Here is a 20875-nt window from a genome sequence, read left to right as displayed (position 1 = left end):
ATATACTCACCAATAAAAGCACTATCAGATTCCAATAATGAGTTTTTCAAGAAATCACTAGTGTCATCTCTGGGCTAAAAGAAACATGTTTCAATGACTATTTTTATTAGTTTTGTGTAGAAAAACAACAAATTTGTACTAAGAAGAGGCACAAGTTTCCACATTGTTCTCCCTAAAAGCAGAAGAGGATGGGCAGAGGTAGGACTGACTACATTCCAATGCTCAGAAAATACTGGAAAGCCTTAACACACACAATTCCTATGAAGACAGTGATAGCAATGGCAGACAGTCTCTCTCCAGGCTACAGATTCTACAAGCTAACACATTTACTCCCTAACTCCACTCCTTCCTGCCCCTTTATGGTTGAAGTCAAATAAAAGGATCACATTATGACTGATGGAAAATATAATACAGTATGAAGCAAAGACCCCAATTAAACACTAAGTCTTTAAGCCACTGCCAAGATTCATTCATCCAAATTTCCATAAACCTGTAGAGCCCACTTACTATTTCTTTCATGCTAGGAACTGGGGATACAAAGATGAATTAAGAGTTTCTGCTCTGGAGTAGATAACAGTGTCATGGGAGAGAGAGGGGTATACTCTCAGATTATGACAGCCCTATGTAACAGCAATTGCCACAATGATGCAGCACAGATACAGTGAAGCATATAGTATAGTAAGGAAAAAAAATGCTAAGACTGGGCTTATTATAATGAGCTCCCAAATGAGAGAAAACTTAAATTTACATATAGAGAATTTTGCAGTACAGAATAATCACCAACATGTCAGAAGGAACCTAAAGTCATCCAACTCCACCTCCCTGCACCTTCTTACCAGATTTCTGGGCTTTAGTAAGACACTCCAGCAAAGAGCTGTCCATTAATTTTTAAGGCAATGAATTACAATGATGCACTGCATTCTTTAATCAGAAAGTGAGCTTGTCTCTTGCCTAAATTACTGCAATAGCCTCCTGTCCCACTCAGTCTAAATGCACAGCAGTCAGTGGACCAAGTAAAAACCTCAAGCAGATCATGTCACTCCTCCACTTAAAGACCTTGGCAGCTTCTCATCACATGCACAAGTGTCAAAGGCAAAGCCCCAGAATGGCCCCCAAGGCCCTGCTGCCTCCCCTCGTCACCCCCTGCCCCATATGCCCAACTGGCCCTTGCTCATGGCTCTCCCACTGCTCCTTACATGCACTAGGCCAACTTCCACTGGGGCCTCTTCCTGGAATGCTCTTCCTCCAGAAGTTCCCCCATATTTCCCATGGACACCTCCCTGGTGTCCTTACTCGAATGTTACCTACCCAGTGAGCCCCCATGCCCACTGTATTTCCAACTATAAACCCTCCCACCCAGGATCCTCCAGCTGCCTTCTCTGCTGTTGTCTTCTCCACAGCACCATGATTCAACAAACTATTGATTTATTTGATTACTGTCTCTCCCTCCTTCTGGAATGTAACCTGTCAGAGGGCAGGGATTTTTGTCCCTTTTGTTTACTCCTATACCCCGGCACCTAGAACAGTTTCTTGTCCATAGGAAATAATAAATATTTGTTGATTGAAAAGAGCTCATCCTGTCCCTTATTCAGTCTTGCACAAAAAGTACCCCCCTCAGGATACAGGTGGGTGTTATCATTCTCTGTTCCCTTCCTTTGCTTATTTTCTTTGTAGACCTCAACACTACTTCCGTAACAGACTCCTACTCCCACTACTGCTCATGGTAATGACAGCAAACACTCACACTGCACTCACCATGGGCCAGGGCTGTCTCTAAGTGCCTTGCAAATATTAAGTACTATCATCCCCATTTTACAGGTTAGGAAGCTGAGGCATAAAGACATTAAATAACTTGCCCTAAGTCACGCAGCTAACAATAGACTAACTGGAACAGCCTAGTGCTAGAATCTTGTTCTCAGCCATTACAATATGTTTTCTATATATATTACACTAACACTTCTCAAGCTATCCACTTTACTGATAAGATTTACGTTCTTAATTCAATATTCCTGAATAATTCAAAATTTGAATTATTTGATCATCATATGCCTATAGATTTTTAATCCCCCAAAAACTAACTTGAAAAATTGTAACTGGTTGCTTACCATTCTTTGCTCTCGTACTTTAGCACTTGGGATGGCATCTAAGTCAACTGTAGTCAACGGAGAACAAAAGCAAATTAAAAGGTCAGAAAATGCTTACTATATAAAATTAAATTTTAGAATATCTTTTTTGACTAGCTCTCTACTGGAAATTACTTTTCAACTATCACACTTCACAATATTTTAAAGATATCATGTATTAATAAACATAGCTCTGCATCCATTCTAGCTGCATAAAATTCTGCCATTCACATGAATGAACATAACAAGTAAAATCACTGCAAACGTAAAACTAATGCCAACAGAAAAAGAAAATGATCAATGCAGGATCCTTCACCATCTTGTCAGATTTCTACAAACTGTAGAAAGTTGTTGCATGGAGTTAAACAGGGGCTCCCTCACATGGAATTGAAATAAGCTCAATTCCAGGCACTTAGTTCCGGAGGCAAACATCTTGGATCAGGTATCCCAAAGCCTCTCCAATATGACCAGCCTTCCTATGTGTTCCTGTGAATAGTACATTTTGCCCTTTTTAGATACTGCCTTTGAAAATAAACAAGCTGCCAATGATAGCCTGTATTTCTTCTCAGATATTTTAATAGACATGTTTGTGATTGTTTATAGTGAGGCCATATTCTTTTTTTTTTTTTTTGAGACTAAGTCTCACTCTGTTGCCCAAGCTGGAGTGCAGTGGCACGATCTCGGCTCTCTGCAACCTCCACCTCCTGGGTTTAAGCAATTCTCCTGACTCAGGCTCTGGAGTAGCTGGGACTACAGACACACGCCTCCATGCCCAGCTAATTTCTGTATTTTTAGTAGAGACGGGGGTTTCACTATGTTGGCCAGACTGGTCTTGAACTCCTGACCTCATGATCCGCCCACTTCGGCCTCCCAAAGCGCTGGGATTATAGGCGTGAGCCACCACTCCTGGCCAGTGAGGTCATATTCCTATGAATTAGGTCATCATAGTGTCTACTGGAAGTTGGGGACTCGTTGCTGTAGAAGACACATACCTTCAGTGCAAAAAGTACCTGTATCCACCTGGGGACTACTTGTGGGCTAATCAATCTAAGCTGCCAAAATCCCACAAGATCAGATCTTCATTTTGAGACTAAAGAAAAATGCCACCAGACTGGGTACAAAGGTTGAAGAATGCACTTGCTTCTCTCCTGTCTCCAGATGATATACCTACTGCTTATCCTAGAATTAGGCTTATTCTGTCACAGGGCTATGAGGCTGTTATTAAAAATTCTGTACCAGATGAAGGGAAGACGATTCCTATACAAATGTTTATTGACGTCTTGACCTATGATCTGGGCCTAAACTGCTGCATCACTTACTCCTGTGATGCTATCTCATGAAGTCCAAAAAGCTTCCTCAGATTCTGCAAGCCAGACCAGCCTCCCAAGATAGGGTCTTAACTTTTCTTAAAAATAACTGGCAGGAGCATCCCTTCCATTCTTGTTATCTGATTGTTGGGTTTTCATTACTCATTTTCCATGGTTAACCTCGATGGCCTGAAGGCTGGTGAAATACAGATGGGAAGGCCATGCAGTACACCTGGCTATCGTCAGGGCCCATCAGTGCTCTCTGAGACAACTAGCCCCACTCTGCTTCTAGGTGCCCACCCACCCCAACCCAACGGCATCCTAGATTTCTTCTGTGCGATATTCATCAGAGTTATACTTCTTTAGCATCTAACTTCTCCAACAAAATATAACCTCCTCAAGAGCAGCAGCATATGTCATTCATCACCATATCCCCTGGATATAGGCCAGTACCTGCGCTCCTAGTAACCACTAAGTATCTTTCAACTGGTTGATTATACGAAAACACATTCGTAGTCCAGTCTGATGCTTTACAGATTTTACGCCACATCAAAACTTAAACACACTCACACCACAGTAGACAAATGCCCGACATGGCACAGTAGGCAAATGCCCGACACATCATGACAGGGCACTGATATGTCTGCCTGACACTCCTTCCTTTGGTTCCTAGTTCCTGATGCAGATGTCACCTGGCCTGGTCAAAGTATTCAGTCCTCCTGGCTACAGTGAATGACTGGGCCCCTCTCATGCATGAATACACCACCCTAGTGGAGCCACTAAGAGCCCTCTCTCATACTTGTTCTTTTCTGGTACTACAGACCAAACGGACCCTGTGAGCATGGGGCTGCCAGTGAAAGGAGGATGCCTGGGAATGAAATCAATAGAAGAGATGCAGAAAGCCTATGGAAAAACAGCGTGCTGATACTATTTGACACAGCAATGATTATTTCTTACCTTTGGCACCTTCCTGCATTTTTATTCTGTTCAGCCTCTTCTGCTGTTCTCTTAGCAGGGCTTGCTGCTGAATCTCTAAGGTGTGATGATCTCTTGGAGGATCCGGGTACATAAATTTCAGATCAACTCGTGTTTCTGAATCTGGTATAAAAAATATGTTATATAACTAAGTTAAATGTTGTTTTCAAATGGGATTTTATAAAACTTCACTGTAAGTAACATGAGTAACCTAATTTCAAAATCAAGGAAATGATAGAAATAGTGAAACATCACTAAAGTCAAAGGACAGTAAAATAGCCACAAAACTAAAGAATATGAAATTAATATTCTTTAATAAGTGTCTTTTCACAAACTTACCAACATAAGGAATACCCCAGAACAAGCAGTGGATGCTGCATTCTCCATCTCTACCTGTCCTAGCCCCGCCAGGGTGCCACCCAGAACACAAACTACGTGCAGGTATATCCAAGCAGATGGTCACATGGCTATGACTAAGGCAGCCATGAGACACTGTAATCACGGCTGATCTCTAAAATATACTGGAAACGTGAAAAAATAATGTTACTGGCCAATTAATATTTTAGTCCTTACAAATATCATGCAGAAAGCAAGATAAATGTAGACTGGCTGGAACTTGAGGGGGAATGCCATTTCTTTTTTTTTTTTTTTTCTTGAGATGGAGTCTTGCTCTGTCCCCCAGGCTGGAGTGCAGTGGCATGGTCTTGGCTCACTGCCAGCTCTGCCTCCTGGGTTCATGCCATTCTCCTGCCTCAGTCTCCCAAGTAGCTGGGACTACAAGCACCCACCACTACGCCCAGCTAATTTTTTTTTTGTAGTTTTTAGTAGAGACGAGGTTTCACTATGTTGGCCAGGCTGGTCTTGAACTCCTGACCTCGTGATCCACCCGCCTCGGCCTCTCAAAGTGCTGGGATTACAGGCATTAGCCACTGTGCCTGGCCAAGAATAAAAATTTTTAAATCTTGAGAAGAAACATACAGTTCATACATACAAAAAGCCTTGAAAATATTATTCCCTTTGACTCACTAATTACACTGCTGGAATATAAAGAAATGATCCTAAATATATATACAGTTTTATGGTCCTAAATATGTATAAAGCTTTATGATCAGAAATTATCAAAAGAACAAAATAGTGAAAATGGTTAACAGCCATTTTCAGAAGTTAACAGAAGTCTCTGGACACATAAACTTGGATTGGTCCCTGGTTTCACTGCTTCCAAACTCATTAAAAAAACAATACCAACCACCAAGTCATGGGTGAATGAGGGCAAGATGTAGTAACACAGGGAAATGAACGGCCCAATTCTATGGCTTAAACCTTTTTGGTCTCAAGATCTTTTTTACACTCTTAAAAACTGAGGACCCCAAAGAGCTTTACTTATGTATGTCACACACACACATGCCATATTAGAAATTAAAACTAAGAGATTCTTAAAACACAAGAATACATAAGGACACATTTTGCTAGCTTCAAAGAGATGAAATCATCACATGTCATGTAGTCTCTGGCCAATCTATATACACATGAGAGAATGAGAATGAAAAAGACAAATAATGTCTTAGTTTATAATACAAACAGTTTTGACTTCAGACCAAACTCCTCATGAGACCCACTGGGTTAACACAATGCCTGGCAGATAGTAAGTAATCAATATTTGATAGCATAAAAAATAACTATAGTATACATAATTGATAATACGTGTAAATCTAGGTGAAAAACAATAGAGAAAATTAAATAACACAATTTATCTTTTTTTTAACTATGCTCAGAAAGACTAGAAAACATCCAAAATGATAATGGTACTTATATATAGGTAGTTTGACTAAAGTGATTTTTCCTTCTTACTATCTTTCTGTATTTTGAAAATTTGCTACAATAAACAGATAGTACTTTCAAAAGGATAAAAAGCTTAAATTCCAGTTTTCTGGCCTAGGTCATACGACCACACATCCCATAATCTGCCCCTTCTGCTCCAACACCTGCTCTGCTGAATATGCCTAAGGAAAATTACACAACACACATTTGGTTCCTCCACACATTCTCCATCTCCCAGGCCTTGTATACCCTGGAAATCCCGTTTCCCTTCTAAACTTTCTTTTCCATTAGCCCTAAGTGGCTACATCAAAGCTTCTCCTAACTCTTCCCTCAGACCCCCTAGATTTCACTTCAACAATCACTCTCCCTCTCCTAGAGCCTGAACCTCTTTCTCCTGCATAGCTCCTCACGTTCACATTCTAAGGACTCTTCCAGCTCCTGATCCCTCTCCTTCCCTTCCCTTTCCCAGCCAAGGGTCTTCTAAAAGTCTTATGCCTATTGTCTCCAACATCTTGCCTCCTAGTCAATCCTCATTCCAAAGTTAATCGGCGATAATTCCACTTAAAAAGCTCTAGCTGAGGTAACCAATGACCTCATCCAACTGACATTTTCCAGTATTCATCTTACTTGATCCTGTCTCCTTGATACTCTTTCCCCTCAGGTTTCAGGATCCTACATTCTCCTGCTTCTCCCCCCAGTCTCTCTGGCTTCTCCTCAGTATTTTTCATGAGCTCATCTTTGTCTGTCCATCCTCCATTAAATGCCAAGTTCCATTCTTCATACTAGTCTATGCGATCTCATCCATTCCAGACTTTAACACTGTATGCTCTCCAAAAGAAAGCAGTTAGTCAAACTAAAGCTTCATCTACCAGACTGGTTAACTGAAAACCTAGAGAATACAGAAGTTTCATTTCATTTTAACTTAAAATACATATCATAGATAAAATTCCACTTTAGAAAAAGGGTACAAAGATCTTTATAGATATTTAAATATGGGTAGAACACTTCTGCTACATCTTTAAAAGAGCAGCAATCTACTCACCTCTATCTTTCAGCTCATTAAAATCATGAATATTCTGAAAAGTGGCAGCATCTAAGCCCTTAGGGGACTGTCTTCTGACAGGAGCTTGCAACCGATGTCTAGCCATATCAAATATATCCATGGGATTCCTTTCCCTTTTCCTATAGATAAATGACAAATCATATGTCCTTCATAGGAAAAATAGGTGAGTTCACATCTAATTCACTGTAAAAGAAATTTGGTCTCTTTCACCACATCATATTATTAAAAAATTATTCTAGGACAGGTGCTGTGGCTCACACTTGTAATCCCAGCACTTTGGGAGGCAGACAGGAGGACTACTTGAAATCAGGAGTTCAATACCAGCCTGGCCTACAAAGCAAGACCTCCTTGCTACAAAAAAAAAAAAAAAAAAAAAAAATGAGGCCAGGCATGGTGTCTCACGCCTATAATCCCAGCACTTTGGGAGGCCAAGACAGGTGGATCACCTGAGGTCAGGAGTTCGAGACCAGACTGGGCCAACGTGGAGAAACCCCATGTCTACTAAAAATACAAAAATTAGCTGGGTGTGATGGCGCACACCTGTAGTCCCAGCTATTCGGGAGGCTGAGGCAGCAGAATCACTTGAACCCAGGAGGTGGAGGTTGCAGTGAGCTGAGATCACACCACTGCACTCCGGCCTGGGTGACAGAGCAAGACTCCGTCTCAAAAAAGAAAAAAAAGTTGGCCAGGTGTGGTGGCTCATGCCTGTAATCCCAGCACTTTGGGAGGCCAAGGCAGGCAAATCACCTGTGGTCAGGAGTTTGAGACCAGCCTGGCCAAAATGGTGAAACCCTGTCTCTACTAAAAATACAAAAATTAGTTGGGCGTGGTGGTGTGTGCCTGTAGTACCACCTACTCGGGAGGCTGAGGCATGAGAATTGCTTGAACCCGGGAGGAGGAGGCTGTGGTGAGCCGAGATCACGCCACTGCACTCCAGCTTGGGTGACAGAGCAAGACTCCATCTCAAAAAAAAAAAAAAAAAAAAAAAAAAAATTAGGCATGATGGTGTGTGCCTGTAGTCCTGGCTACTGCTGAGATGAGAGGATTGATTGAGCCCAGGAGGCCAAGGCTACAATAAGCTGTGATCATGCCACTGCACTCCAGCCTGGAAAACAGAGGGAGACCCTGTCTCTCTTTTTTTTTTTGAGACGGAGTCTCGCTCTCTTGCCAGGCTGGAGTGCAGTGGCGTGATCTCAGCTCATCGCAGCCTCCTCTTACTGGGTTCAAGCAATTCTCCTGCCTCAGCCTCCTGAGTAGCTGGGACTACAGGCGCACGCCACTAGGCCCAGCTAATTTGTTTGTATTTTTAGTAAATATGGGGTTTCACCGTGTTGGCCAGGATGGTCTCTCTCTCTTGACCTCATGATCTGCTCATCTCGGCATCCCAAAGTGCTGGGATTACAGGCGTGCATAAGCCACTGCATCCAGCCCCCCGTCTCTTAAAAAAAAAAAAATTGGCTGGGCACAGTAGCTCACACCTGTAATCCCAGCACTTTGGGAGGCCGAGGCGGGCGGATCACGAGGTCAGGAGATCAAGACCATCCTGGCTAACACGGTGAAACCCCGTCTCTACTAAAAATACAAAAAATTAGCCGGGTGGGGTGGCGCATGCCTGTAGTCCCAGCTACTCAGGAGGCTGAGGCAGGAGAACAGCGTGAACCCAGGAGGTGGAGCTTGCAGTGAGCCGAGATAGTGCAACTGCACTCCAGCCTGGGTGACAGAGCAAGACTCCGTCTCAAAAATAAATAAATAAATAAATAAATAAATAAATTATTCGAATAGCTCTATTAGTTCAATCCTTTACCTTAAAATGTAGCATATTTATAACGTCATTGAAATTTTTCAAAATCCTCAGATGCAAGATACCTTATTACAAGAATAGAATGATTCAGCCTTACTTTAAAATGTTCATGGAAAAAATAAAATAAAATGTTCATGGAGTATGAAGATCACAGTCTTTGAGGTCAGAGAAACGGAGATTCAAAGACCAGCTCTGTTATTTATCAGCAGTTTGACCTCGATTCCATCATCTGTAAAATGCAGATGTCTACCCCTTATAGTCTTACAGTGAACAACAGAATTAAGATTAAAAAAAAATTTTTTTTTGAAAGAGTTTTGCTCTGTTGCCCAGGCTGGAATGCAGTGGCACATGATCTCAGCTCAATGCAACCTCCACTTCCCGGTTCAAGCAATTCTCCTGCCTCAGCCTCCCAAGTAGCTGCGACTACAGGCACGCACCGCCACACTCAGCTAATTTTTTTTTTTTTTTTTTTGTATTTTTAGTACAGGCAGGATTTTGCCACGTTGGTCAGGCTGGTCTCGAACTCCTGACCTCAAGTGATCCATCCGCCTCAGTCTCCCAAAGTGCTGGGATTACAGGGGTGAGCCACCATATCAGGTCAGAATTGAGATAAATGTTATATTGTTAAGTACCTAGTATAGTACCTGACATGCATTAGATAATCAATAAATTACCTTCCCCTCACCCTAAGATACAAATCACACATAGAAACATGATAATAGGCAGGGCCCTGTGGCTCACGCCTATAATCCCAGCACTTTGGGAAGCGGACGTATTGCTTGAGCTCAGGAGTTCGAGACCAGCCTGGGCAATATGGAAAAACCCCGTCTCTACTAAAAAATGCAAAAATTAGCAGGTGTGGTAGCCTGCTCCTGTAGTCCCACCTACTTGGGAGGCTGAGGCACTAGAATCACTTGAATCAGGAGGCAGAGGTTGCTGTGAGCCAAGATCATGCCACTGCACTCCAGCCTAGGTGACAGAAAGAGACTCTGTCTCCAAAAAAATAAATATGGTACTGGCCGGGCGTGGTGGCTCACACCTGTAATCCCAGCACTTTGGGAGGCTGAGGCGGGTGGATCACATGAGGTCAAGAATTCGAGACCAGCCTGACCAACATGGTGAAACCCTGTCTCTACTAAAAATACAAAAATTAGCCGGGCGTGGGGGTGGGCACTTGTAATCCTAGCTACTCAGGAGGCTGAGGCAGGAGAAACACTTGAACTCAGGAGGCGGAGGTTGCAGTGAGCCAAAGACTGTGCCATTGCACTCCAGCCTGGGTGACAGAGCGAGACTCCGTCTCAAAAAAAATAAGAATAAAAACAGAAATATGGTACTAATACGTAGTTCAATATGGGCATTATTCAGAGGACCCAACATTAACTTTACAATGGACTTTACAAGGAACTTGATAACCTAACTAGTTAACTGATTCCTGTGGTACGTAAAAAATTAATAGATAGCAGGTAGTAAGGGAGTTTTCTGCCAGGGCTTTGAGGGAGTGATGATAAGAGAGGGATGGTTTCTAGTCCTGAAAATAAAATAAAATACCTACTGCTGCTTCAATCAGCACTAGGTCTCCTCTATTTTTGAAAATGGAGCTCTAAGCTCTGGTCATTATGAGGCTTAGTCAGACTCCTCCCATCATTTCTTTATCAATAAATCTTCCCTAAGCACCAAGACAAGATAGCTGGGATCCCCACAGACAATGCCCCTGCTCTAATGGAGTTTCCTTTTTGCAGAGGAGCATTCACTGGGGCCACAAAACAACTCTGGTCAAAGCTGACAGAGACTTCTAATACCTAAGGTTAAAGGAACTCTATGGAGATCTACTACAATGCAAAATACTAAAAAGACGTCTAAGAGACCATTAAATTGGACTGCTGTCTAGTTTCCATTAATGCTAACAGTTAAATACACTGATAAGTTAGGAAGTAGGTTACTAAATCTTCACATGTGAGCCATATCACATTTGTTTTGAGACTAGCACATAATAGGAGTTGAATATGGCAATTTAGTGAATACGAGATTCCTTTTGTACAAATATTCATGAAATTGCAATAAAGAACCAACTCTGAGATGTCTTTAATCAGAATATGTATTAAAATTATTCCAAAGTAAATGTATTTAACCAATTCTTGCTAAATGACGATAAATGTAACATGTTTTATAACTTAAGTTAGAACTTAAGAGTCACAAATACATATATTTATTTATTTATTTCAAATACATACATTTATTTATTCTTCACTAGATTCTCAAGGGGTAGAAATTATCATGTATAATTTTCAAGCGAGAAAATTGAGGGGCTGCTCGAGTACTCTTTCTTAAATCATATTGGCTTGCCAAAAGAATGTATTAATGAAAAGAAAAAATTAATGTCAAAAAACCATTAAACTGAATTAAATATGCATGTTTAGAAGTTAGAAAGCTGCACGGTTAAGGCATTTATAACACTGTAAAAGTAAATATAGAAAAAAACACTACCTCTCAATTGCTTGGAACTTACTGACCTACTACGGGAGAATTACTGAATCACTGAAAATTACCACCTTGGATTAACATTTCATTATCAAGCCATTCTGTATCTTGAAATTTCCTCACCTTGTTTACCTCGTTTCAATATTCCTGGAGAATACAAACAAAAATCTAAACAAACCATAATTAGGCAAATTAACATGCTACGTTAAAATCCTACCACATACTGGATTACAGTCAGACATCGGCATAAACTTAATATGTATACAAATAGACATAGGAACAATTATAGATATGTTTATATTTATGACTTAGTATAACATAAATATATTATCCAGAGGGCCTAGAAGCAGTGACACCCAGCAATAAGCAGACCCAGCTTATCTGGTTTTTAAATACATTCTCCAAAAGGAACCAGGGCTCCTTGGAGAAATAGCTGATTCTAGGGATGGGGCAGGGGAAATACAAGATGATCCTGAGGCATCTGGAAAGAAGTCTTCAAAAAACAAAAGGATGGGGACATGTCAAAGAGACATAGGAGCCAACCTGAAAGAGCTCCCAAAGTTGGAACAATTTGTGAAATAAAGTAATGTAGCACTGGCTTATAACCCAAAGTATAAGATAAATATATATGAGATGACAGTAATAAATAAATGATTGAATAAATAAATAAATGGAAGAAGAAGAGACAAGTCTTTCTTATGGAAGAATTCTAAAAACTGTATGTAGGTAACCCCTGCTCCAAGAGATGAAGCTTAATTCCACCTCCTTCTCACTCTTGCAGGTGCGCTAGATTTAGTGATTTGTGACCAAAGAATAGTTAACTTTCTAGTGGAGAATCCTGGCAAACACTACTTTAACCAAGGTTAACATTTCCAGAGGTATCATGTGGATATCATGTACCCCTGATAGAATGTGATGATGTGATGTCAGAACAATGCCTGTGCTCTTCTTTCCAGAAACCCTTAATCCCAGTCTAATCATCAGAAAACATCAGACAAATCCAGACTGGAGGAGGAGGCATTCTACAGGATACCTGGCCAGTGCCCATCTAGACTTTCACAAGAAAAACAAGAGAAGACTGGGAAACTGTCCCAGACCCGAGGAGACTGGGAGACATGACAACTAAATGCAATGTGGTACATCTTGTATGGGGCCCATGAACAGAAGGAGAACATTAGTAGAAAACTGGAGAAATCCAGAGTCTCAAATTTAGTTCACAGTAATGTTCTAATGTCAGCCTCTGAGTTGTGACAAACATACCATGGTAATACAAGATGTTAACAATAGGAAAAACCGGATGAAGGGTGTACAGAAACTCTCTGTATTGTTTGCAACTTTTTTTTTTCATGAGACAGAGTCTCACTCTGTCACCTAGGCTGGAGTGCAGTGGTGTGATCTTGGCTCACTGCAACCTCCACCTCCTGGGTTCACGCCATTCTCCTGCCTCAGCCTCCTGAGTAGCTGGGACCACAGGTGCATGCCACCACACCCAGTTAATTTTTTGTATTTTTAGTAGAGACGGGGTTTCACTGTGTTAGACAGGATGGTCTCGATCTTCTGACCTCGTGATCCGTCTGCCTTGGCCTCCCAAAAGTGCTGGGATTACAGGCGTGAGAAACTGCACCCAGCCTGCAACTTTTTTATAATCAAAATTATCCCAAAATAGAAAGTTTATTTTTAAAAAGAGAAAGAAAGAAAATGTGGTAGTTACCCACTATGTTGATTTTACAGCCTACTAAAACAGTGCAAACTGAAGTTTGAAGAACACTGCTTTATGAAATTTATGACTCCTGGCAAAAATGATCAGAAATGTTCGGTAGCCTGTAAGTGATTTTGTTGAAAAAAAGTATTTCAGAAAGCTATGTTATTAATGGAAAATATAAAAAACAGTTCTAAAATGCAACTACTGTCTGTAATTATTCCAACCCGGAAATTTCCATTCCTACAACATGAATCCCCTTGAGAACTACATTTCTACAGCTGATTTTGTAAAAGACAAAGAAAAGGAAAGTAAGGAGATTTTAAGTAAGATGAATTAGTCCTGTTCCCAAACTACAAAATTACTGGATAGGTGAAGTAAGATAAAAGAACTCAAGAGAAAACAAAAAGTGCAATTCTAAACTTGCCTGATAGGAATTTCATCATCACTGTCCATGTGTAGCAATCGCTCTTGTAGACGCCTCTCTTCACTACGAAGCTGTTTTCTCATTTCTGATAATTCCATAATTACATTTTTTTTCTCCTCTGCAAATTCCCATTGATAAGTAAAACACAAGACAGGAATAAGAACAAAAGACTAAACATTAAAACACAACCTGACTAATAATAAAGTGAAACTGCTCAGACAGACAATTTTATGAAAGATATTTTAACATTTTATATATATACACATACACAGATCATAATTATGAATGTCATTAGGACCCACAAGTACATTTTTTATAATATGGGAATTTCAGAAGTGATATTCTTGGGGGAGTGCAACTATAAAGGAGAGGCACAAGGAAGTTCCTTTATGGTGATGGAACAGTTCTGCATCTTGATTGCAGTGGAGTCACACAAATTGTGCATGATAAAAATGCACAGAAATACACATACATAAATGCGTGTAAAAACTGGTAAAATCTGATGGTCTGTGGACCACACCAATGTCCACTTCCTGGCTATGAGACTGTACTACCTAAGATGTTACCCCAGGGGAAAGTTGGAGAAAGGGTACACAGCATCTACCTCTCTATACTGTTTCTGCAATTTTCTATTAGTTTATAATTATTTCAAAATGAAAAGTTAAAAAGAGAAATACTCTAGGTAACAGGTTTAGTAGTTAACTCTACCTTCTGCACGGAGCTGATTTTTCCTGGCAGGTACCGGGGGTGACTGTGCCCTGGACATGGAACTTTCCTGTTTAACAATAATGACAAAGACATGCTCAGTATGTCTTCCCTACACAGAAGCTTGAAGGGAGTAATTTTTCGAAGTACTTATATGTAAAGGAAACCAAACTCCACACTATCCTACCTGCAAAACTTACCCAGATATACTCTACCCAAGGTAGAGTATATCCACCTTTTATATTTATTCTAGAGTGTATCTACCATGTATATCTATTCTTCCTTCTCATCACGATAGAAGTGTCCTTGCCTCTACCCAAACAGAATCCCTTCACCTGTACTCTGTATCTGATAATTGACTCCCATTCTCCTCCGATTATTCTTTTTTTCCAACTTCCTCTCTCCAAGCACCTTCCTCTCAGCCTATGTGTAAAAACCTCTCCCTTTCTTAAAAAAAAATTTTACCTCACCCTTCATTGCTCACTGTCTCCTGTCCATTCTGTCCTTCCCTTCACAGCTGAGCTTCCTTAAAGAACAGTAAATGCAGTACTTTTGGGTCTACTGCCTATTCTCATTCACTTCTCAACACACAGCTATGGCCTTTGCTTTCACACCCATCATTCCAACAATACTGCCTCCACCAAAGTCATCAAGTGACCCCCAAGTGACACATTCAGTGGGCATTTTACTTGGCCAGTCGCAACTGCCGTCACTGCCATCCTCTCTCACCCTCTGTCCATTCCTTTCACTGCTTCTCAAATGTTCATAATGCCCCAGTATTCTATTCTCAGCCTCCTTTACTTCTCTTGTAGACACTCATTGTAGACAATGGTACTAATTTAACAAGCACCAATAGGTTGATGGTGTCTAGAACTACAAATCGAGTCCAGAACTCATTCTGCTGCCACAATTCATATTTTCAACTGCCTACTCTATATAACCCTCACCAAAAACTTGAAAGTTATCATAGACTCCTACCCACCACACACTCAACAAATAGTACTACTATGTCTCTTAAATGTATCATAAAGCTGTCACACCTTCTCAGTTCTTGGTGTCACTGCCTTTGTTTGGGTCCTCAGTCTCACATCTGGACTTGTGCAAAAGCATCTTATCTCCATGTTTAGTCTTGCCCCACCTCCAAAACTTATCTCCACACCATTGCCTGAAAAAACATTATACAAAAGTGGCCATGTCATTACCCTACTTAAATATTACAATGAATTCCCATGCATTATCTACCACAGACCTACTAAATCAGAATCTCAAAGGGTGGGATTCAGAAACATGTTCTTCTGACACATTTCTTTACTTATTCTGCTAATTAGCCTGTCTGGAATCTACCAGCCTATGGAACAAAATCAAAGCTCTTAGCACTCCATACAGCATGCCACACATGTTCTGACCTCCACCCCCTCTGCTGCCTTAATGCACAGGCATCATCAGGCCAGAGCACACCATGGAAGATTCTCCACATGTGCCATGAGCTTACATTGCTCTCCACGACTTTCCACAAGCTGATAATCCCTCACCCTCCTCTTCAAGGCATCAACTTGAGGATCAATCTTAGAACATTTTCCATGTTCTCTTTTCCTTGTAGTTCAATCTAAAGTATAACAGACTCAATGAGCATATCTACAGCTAGCTAGCTTGAGGGGCTAAATTATGGTTTGTCAAAAGAAACTTTAGGGCACCAAGCACTATCAGTTACAATCGAAGCAGCAGGCAAATTTCTGTAGATATCACCGTATTTCAGATCTGAAAAAATTTAACCTATCCAAATATAATGAAAAAGAAAATTTCATTCGATCCCCCAATCCAAAATAACTGAGCTAGGATGAACAAATAAAAACGAAAGTACATACATGAATAAAGGAACGTATGATGCTGTCAACTGAAGGAGGTCTTTGGAGTTTGCTCGCAATTTTGTTCTGAAGAGCAGGAACTATAGGAGAAGGCTGTCTCATGCGCTGAAAAATTTTAAAAATTTAAGAGCATATTTGCTTCATCACACTCACACACATATACACACACACCCCCCCTTATAGTTAAGAAAGTCATCTAAGAAGTTTAGATTGTTATTGCTTTAATAAAATGCTTTTTAAAAAAGTCAGAAATTCAATTACATAAGATCAAACATGTTGGTTATGATAAACATAAATGGATTTAGACATCTTTATTAAAACAGTATGACAGATTAGGATTTAAAAAATCAACAAACTCAAAGCAACAAAAAAGAAAAATATAACAAAACTAAAGAATCATCTTTAATAATAAAAAGGTACCATGACAATACAAAAAAACTAAATAACAAAATCCTTCTTCTGGAAAGCAATACAAATCAACCTCTAAAATCTAGATCTAATCACTAACAGCATCATGGATGAGGGACTTTTCAAGATCACGATGGGGTTCTATATTTCAGTTTATAGTGTATTAAACCTTATAATCCAAAAACTTCATTGTAAATACAACATAGACATTCTAAATCCCTGTAGAGGATGGAGCAAACAAGCCATAGTACACAAAACAAAAGACCAAAAAGCTATCAAGGAAGAAAAACACAAAAAACTCAGAAATGCAATTAATGCAAAGACATTAGTTTGATAAACATAAATGGATTTAGATATCCCTATTTTAAAAGATTAGGTCAGATGCAGCGGCTCATGTCTATAATCCCAGCACTTTGGGAGGCCAAGCAGGCAGGTCACCTGAGGACAGGAGTTCAAGACCAGCCTGGCCAACATGGTGAAACCCCATCTCTAACAAAAATTAGCCAGGTGTGGTAGTTTGCACCTGTAATTCCAGCTACTGGGGAGGCTAGGGCAGGAGAATCACTTGAACCTGGGAGGCGGAAGTTGCAGTGAGCCGAGATTGCACCACTGCACTCCAGCCTGGGCGACAGAGTGAGTCTCTATCTCTAAATAAATAAATAAATAAATAAAAATAAAAAGATGATAACTCAGATTAGGATTTTAAAAATTAAACTAAACAAAGATAGAAGCTAACTAAATAAAAAATATGGTGACACAAAGGTAAAACTGAAGGAATAGACAAAAATATATATATATCAGACATACATAAATGAAAGAAAATGACAGCAATGTTAATTTCAGAAAGCCAAGTGCATTAAATGGGATAAAGCTGATTTAAAACTTTATGTTACTTTACAATTAAATTATAACATCATAAAAGTATATATTCCTAAAAAAATAGCATTTTTCAAAAACATAAGAAATTACAAGAAATATAATTATGGGAAACTAACAATTCTGTTTAATTCTTTTTTTTTTTTTGAGATGGAGTCTCGCTCTGTCACCCAGGCTGGAGTGCCACAGTGCAATCACGGCTCACTGCAACCTCCGCCTCCCAAGTTCAAGCGATTCTCCTGCCTCAGCCTCCTGAGTAGCTGGGACTACAGGTGCCTGCCACCACACCCGGCTAATTTTTGTATTTGTTATAGAGACGGGGTTTCACCATATTGCCCAGGCTGGTCTCGATCTCCTGGCCTCAAGTGATCCGCCCACATCGACCTTAAATTCTTAAATGATGAATTTTACAATAAAAAATTATCTGTGAGGCAGGGTGTGGTGGCTCACACCTGCAATCCCACCACTTTGGGAGGCTGAGGCAGGAGGATAACTTGAGCCCAAAAATTTGAGATCAGCCTGGGCAACATAGCAAGACCTGGTCTCTTAAAAGAAAGAAAGAAAGAAAGAAAGAAGGCCGGGCGTGGTGGCTCACTCCTGTAATCTCAGCACTCTGGGAGGCAGAGGTGGGTGGATCACCTGAGGTCAGGAGTTTGAGACCAGTCTGGCCAACATGGTGAAACCCCGTCTCTGCTAAAAATACAAAAATTAGCTGGGCATGACGGCATGTGCCTGTAGTCCCAGCTACTCGAGAGGCTGAGGCAGGAGAACTGCCTGAACCCAGGAGGTGGAGGTGCAGTGAGCCAAGATTGTGCCACTGCACTCCAGAGCCTAGGCAACAGAGTGAGATTATGTCTCCAAAAAAAAAAAAAAAGAATATATATATATAAAACCACTCTCACTCTCACTTTCTGTATTAGTCTTGTCATGAACCATAACAAACAGTTCATGTTGTACTGTCTGCAGACCATATTCTTGGGTGGCACCGCATACACCATGGGAACGAGACTAAGAATGGCGGAAGTAAGTAAATCCATTACCTTCAATGGACAGAAAATACCAACAAAGCACAGTGACAGTACCTCATATACAAAGTTCAGTACATTGTGTCCAGACTAAACAGTAAGACAGAACAGGAACAAAAGCACCTCCTCCTCTTTTTCCCCTTTTCTAACAACTATACAACTCTCACAGTGAAAGTGGGTTAAACTATGGATTTGATTGACATTTTTGTCTGAAACTTACCTTTGTTTCTTCCCCAATCAAACTGTCTCTTTCATAGTAGTGCTGAAGTTGCAGGTTATATTTTTCTTCTTCTTCTTTCTTCTTTCTTTCTGCTTCTTTTTGTCTTTCTTCAGCTAACCGAATATGCTCTTCATTTTTTAGCCTTTGCTTTAAAATAAATAGAAAAATATGCATTCCATATATTCCTTTTATAGTACACTAAAAAATGTGCTACCTTATTTATCTGATAAAATGAGATAAAGATATAGATGACATGATATGGTGTTCTTTAACATAAGTTGTCTGCTTAAAAATAAAATATTAGGCATCTTTTATAAAGTCTTCAGTCAGCCTACATCTATATTTTTAAAGTCATCACTTATCTCCTTTCTTAAATTACCCTTTCACCTTAATAAAATAATATCCAATGAATGTATATTGATCTGATATTTTCTAAATGTACTCCAACACTGTCCTCCTTTATAAGTAAGAAATACCTTTTCAAGTCAAAATAAAGATTTCACCCTCAGACTAAGTAGTAAAATACAATAGGGAAAAAAGATGTACCTCCTCCTCTTTCTCCCTTTTCTTTTCCTGTTCCTCTTCATACTCCTGCTGAATTCGTGCCCTCTGTTCTGCAAGCCGTCTTTCTTCTTTTTCTTCTGCAATTCTCAGTCTCTCTCGCTCTGCTTCCTCTCTTTGTTTCTTTTCCTCAATCTAAAGAATTAAACTTAGTTATTTATCTTGTAAAACTATTGAAAAGTTAGAATAGCACCTATTTTTTTCCTGATAGCATATAAACTCAACACTCGTACCCTCTTTTTGCATGTTCCTAAATTTTTCAGTCTCTTGTATTTTCAGGGAGGCTACATGATTTACTGTACTGTTAAAAGCTTTGAGTTAAATTCCAGTTTCACCAAACAGACTGTGTGACCTTAAGAAACTTGCTTGTCCTCAGTTTTCTCTTTTTTCTGGTAAACACAGTTATTAATGCCTACATCTCAAAGGAGTGCTTAAAGAATTAAAGTGAAACAACATAAGGAACATAAAAGTTCCTCCTAAATAGATGGAAGCAACTAATTCATGATTATATTATTCTATAGTGATTGCTGCTATATTATATGTCAAAATTCTTGGAATTGATTATTCTAAAGTAACAGTGAAATTAGTATTTTAGTATTCAATCATTTTTTAATGCAAGACGCCATTTCTCCCAAATGCCCTTTGTTATTTCCTAACTATATAGGTTAATGGAGAAAGAACTAAAACTATTAGGTGGAGGAGGATTTAGGTCACAAGGACTCACAATTAAGTTTCATCTTGAATGCTACCTGGAGTCTGCAGCGTTGAGTACTCTAGAGCCTAAGATTTGAAGGAAAGAAGGCCCTAAGAGATAGATAGTCCACATCCCCGATGAATGAGGCAGGGAAGAATGGCAGCACGGGAACCAGGTATTCATGTCTCTGGTTTAAGGTTATCAACAGATTTTAGTTATCCTTAGGTATGGATCATACTACTCAGCATATTTTTGTTTTTCTTGTCTGTACTTCCTCTAGCTTCAAGGTTGCTCTATCTAGTGCTGTTAATTTTTGAGCTACAAGAACTTTAATCTGGCCAGGTGCAGTGGCTCACCTGAGGTCAGGAGTTTGAAACCGGCCTGGCCAACATGGTGTAACCCCGTCTCCACTAAAAATACAAAAATTAGCCAGGTGTGGTGGCACGTGCCTGTAATCCCAGCTACTTAGGAGGCTGAGACAGGAGAATCACTTGAACCCAGGAGGCAGCGGTTGCAGTGAGCTGAGATTGCACCACTGCACTCCAGCCTGGGCGACAGAGTAAGACTCTGTCTTTAAAAAGAAAAAGAACTTTAATCTTCTAACACATCCTATGATTTTATATACTAGGGCTTTTTCCAGCACTTCTTTCTCACAACATTATTAAATATGCACAAGCCTAATATTTAGTACTTTTAGTTAGCAATTTGCATGCAATCACTTCTTCAAGTCCAATATGCCTAAAGAAAACATTATTTATAATTCATCAAAATTTCATATTCAATACTCAATTCCCCCTTCTTCCTACTCCATGGAAAAAAAAAATCACATT

The 20875-nt window shown here is 40.0% G+C and overlaps 1 protein-coding gene across 20 annotated transcripts in view; it reads right to left on the bottom strand.

Annotated features, from left to right (window-relative positions):
* Positions 1 to 20875, bottom strand: part of CSPP1 (centrosome and spindle pole associated protein 1) — a 136540-nt gene that overhangs the window by 19906 nt on the left and 95759 nt on the right. For all 20 annotated transcript variants that reach the window (XM_054497551.2, XM_054497550.2, XM_054497554.2 and 17 more), the window contains 9 exons: positions 19337 to 19486; positions 18791 to 18937; positions 16262 to 16366; positions 14400 to 14466; positions 13692 to 13809; positions 7266 to 7405; positions 4388 to 4528; positions 2106 to 2152; positions 11 to 74 (listed from right to left, as the gene is read on the bottom strand). In XM_054497551.2, the coding sequence (XP_054353526.2) occupies positions 11 to 74; positions 2106 to 2152; positions 4388 to 4528; positions 7266 to 7405; positions 13692 to 13809; positions 14400 to 14466; positions 16262 to 16366; positions 18791 to 18937; positions 19337 to 19486 (979 nt within the window). The remainder of the gene's footprint in view (positions 1 to 10; positions 75 to 2105; positions 2153 to 4387; positions 4529 to 7265; positions 7406 to 13691; positions 13810 to 14399; positions 14467 to 16261; positions 16367 to 18790; positions 18938 to 19336; positions 19487 to 20875) is intronic.

This window comes from Pongo pygmaeus, chromosome 7 (genome assembly GCF_028885625.2).
Source record: "Pongo pygmaeus isolate AG05252 chromosome 7, NHGRI_mPonPyg2-v2.0_pri, whole genome shotgun sequence".
Classification (NCBI taxonomy): domain Eukaryota; kingdom Metazoa; phylum Chordata; class Mammalia; order Primates; family Hominidae; genus Pongo; species Pongo pygmaeus.
Note: the sequence above shows the minus strand (reverse complement) of the source record. Positions and strands in the feature narration are given on the sequence as shown.